General features: G+C 39.6%; 1 protein-coding gene across 1 annotated transcript; it reads left to right on the top strand.

The window, feature by feature from the left end:
* The first annotated feature begins 497 nt into the window (after positions 1-497).
* Positions 498-7,260, top strand: LOC103713308 (uncharacterized). The gene is made up of 2 exons (XM_088713590.1): positions 498-614; positions 6,436-7,260. The coding sequence occupies exons 1-2, from the start codon at positions 498-500 to the stop codon at positions 7,162-7,164; spliced, it is 846 nt and encodes a 281-aa protein (XP_088569716.1). The 3' UTR covers positions 7,165-7,260.
* The last annotated feature ends 1,066 nt before the right edge of the window (positions 7,261-8,326 follow it).

Here is an 8,326-nt window from a genome sequence, read left to right as displayed (position 1 = left end):
CCGTTCTGAAAAATTTGAAGGTTCCTGATGGATACTCATCGAATATTTCACGATGCGTAAATCTCAAAGAGCGAATACTTCCGGCTCGAAGAGTTATGCGAGACGTAGAAATAAATTCGTAAGTTCTTTTGAAACTATTTGAAATTGTACTAACATATAGCACGTATCATGATATATAGTTTGCCAATATACTTTCTATATGTGTAGATAGTAGAGCACGGAAGGGAGCCTGGTGAGGTAGAGTTTTATAAGATGACCCATACTCACCGAGATGGTAGCTTTGTCCGGGACGAGTCGAGAGATATAGTTGTATGTATTCATTTTTTATTTGATCATAATTTTTTTATTAATTTTACTTCTTTTAAAATATTAATGTGACTGTTTTTTTTGAGAGAGATATATAGAAAAGAGCTACAAATCTTATTTCAGAGCGCGTCGGAGAATCATCATCATCCAACGCGGCCTGTCGCGTCGAGGCTCAGGTCTATGCCGAATTGATGGGCCCAGAACGTTATGGTCGCATGAGGGGTTATGGTGTTGGAGTTTCCCCCACTCAGCTATCTGCAGTGAGCCGATATACCCAAGATGCTAGACAAAGTACTAGCACTGTAGAGGTTTGTAGTTTGAAGACAGAGATGGCACAGATAAAGCAGTCATATGAGACAAGGATAGAGGAGATGAGGCAGAGTCATATGACTGATATGGCAGAGTTGAAGCAAAGCCAAGAGTTGAAGATACAATCTTTGCAGGATCAGCTTGACCATATTTCATCCTTTTTGCAGAGATTTGCTTCTCCGGTACGTAACTAAATCTATTTGAATATTTTATGTAATTATAATGTATTCTTGTATGAGCGTGATGACTTTCGTATTTTTAGTTTCTAAAATATTTTTTTTTCTTGTAGGTTGATGATACTTCATCTACTCGTAGAGATGATGATGCCGTCGACCCTTGATACATATGTAGATTGTGTACTTAGGAATTTGAGATGTATGTTTTTAGAATGTTTGGAAGTACAATGTAATCAAATATGATAATATGAATGTAATCAAAATTCTTGTTTGTGACGTGTATTTTGTTATATATGTGATTTAGTGTATTTATTTGAATAGAATTTAATGTATACAGAGTATTAAAAATTACTTTTACGAAAAAAAATTTAAAAAAAATATTATTGCCGACGCTTTTAAGCGTCGAAAAAAGCAATTGGCACGAAAACTGGCACGCCTTTAACGACGCTTTATAGCGTCGGTCAAGGAGCATATGCCGGCGCTTTTAAGCGTCGACATAGTCCAACAGAAACCTACCGCCTGAAGCGTCGGTCCAAGTACGCCGACGCTTTTAAGCGTCGGGTACCTCGAAGAAGAACGACGTTTAAAAGCGTCGGCATAGAGCGACGACGTTTTTTTGACGCGTCGGCCTAAACCGGACCCACGCCCACCTGCCCGACGTCTAATTCGCCGACGCTTAAAAGCGTCGGTAGAGACCAAAAAAACCGTCGGGAGATATCCTTTCTTTTGTAGTGTTACCAAGCACAACATCACTGTTCACGGTTTATATGCATCCTAGATATGGTTGATCTGCCAATTCTAATTAGAGTGGAGATAACTACCATAAGAGATAGAAGGACAAAGGAAAAAATATTTTTTGAAAAAATAATGAGAATACCATCATTAAGATTTGGATCCTAGGTGTCTCCTATGAATGAGCTCTTAGAAGAGCGAGACCAACTAATTATTGATCCTAGTCCTATCGGCATAAAGAAGGAAAAATATGGAAAAGTTGTAAATGAGATAAATATAAGGGAAAGTATGAAAAGCATGAGAGATAGAGCAGGGAAAGATAATGGATCTTGGAAGGCGAGAGGAGGGCGGAAGAAAGAACAGATGCATGCTTTGTTAGTGGTACTGTAGAATCCATTAGCTACGGCTTGGTCTTATTTCAAAATTGAACCAAAATAGAGATTTAGGGACCTCATCATTAGAAGTATTTTGCCCAACTCTGTCCATTTTTTTAATTTTGATTTATCTCAGGATTTGAATTGCAGTTTGTTCTTTCATCCCCAAATTCCTTTCTTTCAACGCTGTGGAGCCATTTAGTCAAATGGTAAAGAAAGCTGATGCCCTTCATCTAGAGGCAGTGATTTCAAGCCATAATCCATGTTAAATCCCTATGAATCCAAAGTTTTGGATTTTCTTTCATTTCTCTCTTTTGTTGATGCAAATTTGTGTACAACTCCCAAAATCTTGGACAATACATATGACTTGGTGGATCCAGGTGGTAAACCAAAACCAAATGCATACAAGCTCTAGGTTCCTCCTCCCTAATTTTTTGGGGTGCCATGCACATAAATGCTATTATTCTTATAATAGAATTTAAAGTGACAAAATTCCCTAAATAAAACACAAGCACACTTGATTTTCTCATGTTGAGTTCATACAAAATATAGTATCAGGTGCTTTTTTTATGGTGGATATAATTTATTATTGTGTTCCATGTTTGTGCATGTGTTTTAACATGCTTGTGCTCCTGCACATGTTTGGTAGACATGTTATCAGGTTGTATTGACTATGTATCCACCATGAAATATAATGCTTAGCTATTCATTTCCAACAAGTTTTTGTTTACATTCATGCTCTAATACTGATTTTTAAATTTTGTTGATCATCTTTTTATGTAGATAGATCTACTTCTTAAGGATCGACTACTTTGTTAAGGGTCTCCCAAGAAGAAAAAGAAAAGATTGGTCATGGGTGCATAAAGGCAAATTTTCTTATAGAATATGTCAGTGAACGGTAATTAAAGTCCCAAACGATATCTACATTCGAGATAGACTCACAATAGGGATTCATTTGTTATGTGTACATAAATATATTGCACTCGAACTGATTAGTGTAATGCGTGCAGGGATCCAAACAATTTCTAACCAAACCTCTACGTCTTTGCACCATATTTTGGGATCATAAAAGATAGAAAGAATCAATGAATTTGTACTGAAGGGGACAAGATTAAATTTTAATAAAATTTGATTCAGTTTCTAGTAAGATCTACCAAAAGAATCATATCTATGATTATGGTGTTTGGTAATTATGCAATGAAAATACATCCATCAAATGTAATTAAAATCTTAAAAGATATAACGATAAAATATCACATGTAAGTACATATATTGCTTTTAAACTTATAAGTGGGATGTCTGCAGTGATCCACACAATCATATGAGCCTCCTCATCTCCGCACCATTTTTTGGGATTATAAAAAACAAAGAAATAATCTATGAGCTTGCATTAATGGAGAATTTTCATAAATGTTTTTTTACACTAATGACGACAATGGAAAATTTTAAGAAGATTCGATTATATTTCTAGATAGTATCTTCCATCCAAAACTTTTCTAAGATAATGAGATTTGGTAATTTTATAAAGACAATATATCAGTGATATGTAATTAAAATCCCAAAAGATATGATTACAATTTATGCTAAAAGCTATCTACATTCAAGAAAGATGTATTGTGGGAATTCATATGCTATGTGTAAGTACATGTATTACATGTAACTTATAAGTGGGATGCCTGCAATGATCCAAACAATAATGATAACTTTTGTAACATGTTTTTTCATCATATGTTCTGATTGTAAAAAACAAAGAAAGAAACAATGAACTCATATCGAAGAAGAATTTTCTTGCATGCTTTATCCTCTAAACAACAAGGGAAAACTTTCGTAAGATTTGGTTTTGTTTTTGGCTAGATCTTCCATCAGAATTTTATCTAAGATTATGCGAGAAAACCTTAAACTATGCAATTTTAATTAGTTTTTGTCAAATCTCAATATTAGAATGTGGAGCAAAAATTTCTCGAAAAAAGGTGGAGGACAAAATATAAGAAAATTATGAATAGTTTTTGGGAAATCTCATGAATATCAAAATATGGCACACAAAATTTCTCAAGACAAGGTAGAGGACAAAATTGAACAAATTATGAACAAAAGGTCCCTAGTGAGCAGTGACTAACAATTTTAGTTGGGATAAATGATCTACCATGTCAATTATATTTCCCCTACCGAGCATTAAATGCACATGCGTTCAGTTAAAAAATTTATCTATTAAACATAACTCATTAGATCAATTAGGACCTTCAACAAGCTAGTACTGTACCTGATTAAGAAAAATGTTAGCTTTTTGACATCACCTTCACTAAACTTTGGGTACATCCATATTTGTTATTCGGAGCAAAAATTTATGTGGCATTTGAACATCAATTTCTTCTAAGCTTCGGTTGTTGGAAAAGCCCATGTTTCCATTACTTCTGTGCTTCAGTTGTTGGAAAGCATCTATTTCCACTTTCTTCTTCTCTTATCCATCATCAACTATCTCATGGACGAGGTTTCAAAAGAAGTGAGTTGGTATATATGTGGATATTTTAATTACAAGATGACCTCAACTCATAGATGACATGAGAATCATCAAGAATATTAGTAATCCATCAAGAAATTCATCATCTATATATATATATGCTAGTCAAATTTATCATGAGAAAAATTAATGTACTAAAAAAAAAGAGAGGATACGCCCCAAGCAAAACTTAATTTACCTCGTAACGTCTCTTCTTTAGTGACACCATTTTTTTATACAACATTATGTGTCATGAGTGAGGATTTAGTTCTTCGAGCTCACTAACTTTTTCTCTTTGTTGTTAGCTTGATTAAATGCAGCAAGGATTAAAGCGTATAACCAACTCCGTCAGGTCTTACACAAAAGGACGGATGCTCTAAATGCATACCTCAAAATAATTAAATGAACGGGCTACACCAAAAAAAAAAAAAAAAAAAAAAAAAATTTGATGGAACCAGCTAATTCCACCATAATGCGCTTATTTGCAAATTTGGACTCCATCTATAAATCATGCTTATCTAGCAAAGTAAAAACGTCTGGTTTGCGTTTTCCCGTCGTCGCATACTGCATCTTATCTCTGCACGAGGAACTGAAAGCTCTTTAGGGCGATATCAACCGTCAGATGTTGAATATTTTTTTTTCGCCCATCAGCGCATTGGATGCTGGCATATTGACCCCATGGTACTTGAACGTTTTTTCTCATGTCGTTTCTGCGCTTCACCCTCCCGAGCGTGCCACATGGATTGGCCCGTGAGGGCATTATATGGGAGCCTCACCCTCACGAAGTTCACCACCAGTTCAGTGAGAGAGAAAGAAGAGAGAGGACAGAGGGAGAGAGCAATGGCAGGAGGTGGCGATGGCATCCCAGTTTTCTCACGACTACCAAGGATCAGCTCTGGTAATGTAGAATAATTTGCTCATATAAAGTACTGATGATGAGCTTTACTGATATTTTGCTCTATTCCTCTCTAAAGGCTTCTGCTTTCTGCTCTCTTTCATCACAGTCAACACCTATTGCATGTCCATTGAAGGAGTTTTCATCTTCGATTCCCTAAACTAAGCTAATTTCTTCGGAAGTCCCACTAACTCTCTCTCCCTCTCTCTCACTCACTCACTCACTCTCACTCTCACTCTCTCGTATCTTTTCTATTCCATCAAAGCACACACCTATGGCTTGTCCTTTGCAGGGTATTTCCATTGATGTTCTGTTCTCTATTTTAACTCATTTCCTTAAAGTCCTAATAATCTCTCACTCCTAGTCTCTTTCTCACTCTCTCTCTCTCTCTCATGTCTCCATCAAAATCCACATCCATGGCTTGCCCAGTAAATGATATTTCCATTTTTCTAATCCCTAATTTACACTCATTTCCTCCAAGTTTAACATCTCCTCCTCCCCTCCCTTTCTAATCCCTAATTTTCTGTTCTTCTCTTTCCTTATATCTTGTTATTTTGTTTAAAAAAAGAAAACAATATCTGGCAACTCCAGCTGAAACTTTGATACGAAAAAGGAATGTATTTATTAAAAAAGAAAAATACCATCTTAATTTCTGGTGCAAAGTAAAAGACCATTTTGATTCCCCAGAGAGAAACAACAAATGCAAGCTTAACGCCCCATTCTCTCGTTTCAGTTATACCACCACATAAGCCCACAAAAAGATCAATCAAAACACGGTCTGTGCTGTTTTCTCTCCCACTTTGGACGTCATCTTTTTCTTCCTTCCCTTCGGTCCTTTCTAGCATTCTTTGGTCAACAACCTTTCCATGCCCTTCCACGCCAGAAAAAAGTGCTGCTCTTCGCTTTACAGCCAATCCACTTCACGATTTCCATCAGAAAAGCTCGAAACCATAAAAAGCAGCAACCTGAGAACTAGCCACCTGTCCTCATGCAAACAAGCCTCGCATAAGCCAATGCCATTTTAGGCTCGGTAGCCACGAGTCCTCGTGGCACAGGATACCCATGCGGCGCTTCTAACAGCTCTCTTCTCCAGCTTCTTACAAGTTTATTCCTTTGCTCTGACGGAACTGTACTTGTCGCTTGCAGGGGCGGCCAGGCCATTCGACGACGGGATCAACGCGAGCCAGGCGGGTCCCGCCGGAGTCAACACCAACCTGTTCGGCCGCCGGGACCCCGGTCCCTCCCGGCGGCACCGCCTCGACCGCCACCGCCCCCGCAGCCCAGCCCCAGGTCAACCTCCGGGAGCAGGAGCATTACATGCCGACCACCAACGTCATCCGTATCATGCGCAGGGTCCTGCCGATGCATGCAAAGATTTCCGACGACGCCAAAATGACGACCCTGGAGTGCGTGTCGGAGTACATCAGCTTCATCACCGGCGAGGCCAACGAGCGGTGCCAGCGGGAGCAGCGCAAGACCATCACCGCCGAAGACGTGATCTGGGCCATGGGAAAGCTTGGCTTCGAGGACTACGTCGGTCCCCTCAGACGGTACTTGCAGCGCTACCGTGAGAGTGAGGGCGACCAGCGCATCGGCCTCCGCGGCGAACATTCTCCGATCTTCAAGCAGCGCCGCCACCCCCAGATCGCAGCCTCCCCATCGGTCCGTTCACAGCCGCCCCTAATGTGCTCGTCGATGCTGCCGCCGCCATCTTCATGGAGCCTCATCATGCCACCAACTGCGCCACCTCCTTTCATCAACCATCTCTCCGGCGAAGGCTCAGGATCAGGCTACTTCTTCGGGATGTATGGTGGTGGCGATGGTGCGGGGACAAGCAACTCCGAGGCTCCGCCCACGCCCGACTTCTATCCGTAGAAGCCGTCAAGTAGTATATGCATGGTCATAGCGGGTAATGATTAGAACGTAGGTTATATATTTATATGGTAGTGCGCAGGTGATTGGAGCCTCGGGAAGAAGGTCTTCTTTGTGGAATTAGTCACAAAGAAGAGAAGGTGGACGAGCTTTGTGAGTCTTTCACTTGGGGCTAGGCGTGATGCTTGGGGTTTGTTGGGAAGGGATGGGGCCATGGGGGCTGGAACTTGTGGGAAGAGGGTGGCTTACATTATCATTTTGGTGTTGCGGACTTCTCCATCCATCGTACTGTGATGACTGGAGACTTTGTTTTTCAAATTTGCTAATAAAAGAAGAGCAACTTCGGCACCTGCGCCATGGATTGTTGAAGATGGCTTGTGCGTTTCTTGGTCCTTGTTTACATATCTGTTATGGTTTCCTAGTGTGTTATATATGTATTGAATGGAGCTTGTGTCCAACCTACTCGCCTACGTGTGGAAGTAAAGCTGCTCAACTCAGCCAAAAGTAGTTAGCTCCGTTCGGCGCCATTCTTCTAAGGGCGTGCACTTGGAGAAGGTCCAAGGTTCACAATTTAATGCTTGGTGGACCAGCATATCATATAAGTCTAAAGAAACAATAAATGTGTCGTAACTGTTTTCACTAGCATGACATCATCTGAATTCGAAGAAGTAAAATTTTAGTGTCCTACGTGGGTAGAAGTAATGTCGTGTTGAAGAATAATGTTTGCCACGTCATCTGGTTAGTAAGTCCTATCTGATGAAGTGGTCAATCAAGCATTATGACTCTATATATAACAACAATACTCGGAGTTGTAACCGTAACAAACCATGACCCCAACTCCGTTGGCTCCTTATGCGCACTGGCTTGTGCTATACATCGCGTGAATTTGTTATTTTCTAGCACTGCAATATGATGTCAAAATGGGTCATCTTTGGCACCAAGATAAACTATCTTCCAAGGAAAAAAGAAATATATCTACATGGCAGCAGCGCATCCATCGGATTCTTCCAAGCATCACTTTTTGAGTACTAATTCTAATCCATCAAGGCTATGAGTCACATTGATTCAGAAATGATCACGTTAAAGCGCTATCTTAAGATGGTAGCAGTTTGGGATGCATTTGGTTCACAATCGCAATCAAAGTCATAATTGAATTTGGATTAGA

Source organism: Phoenix dactylifera, chromosome 2, assembly GCF_051530095.1.
Source record: "Phoenix dactylifera cultivar Ajwa chromosome 2, Ajwa_hap1_PhDact_Kaust_v1.1, whole genome shotgun sequence".
NCBI classification, from domain to species: Eukaryota; Viridiplantae; Streptophyta; class Magnoliopsida; order Arecales; family Arecaceae; genus Phoenix; species Phoenix dactylifera.
The sequence above is the reverse complement of the archived record's forward strand: the minus strand, read 5'-3'. Positions and strand labels throughout refer to the sequence as shown.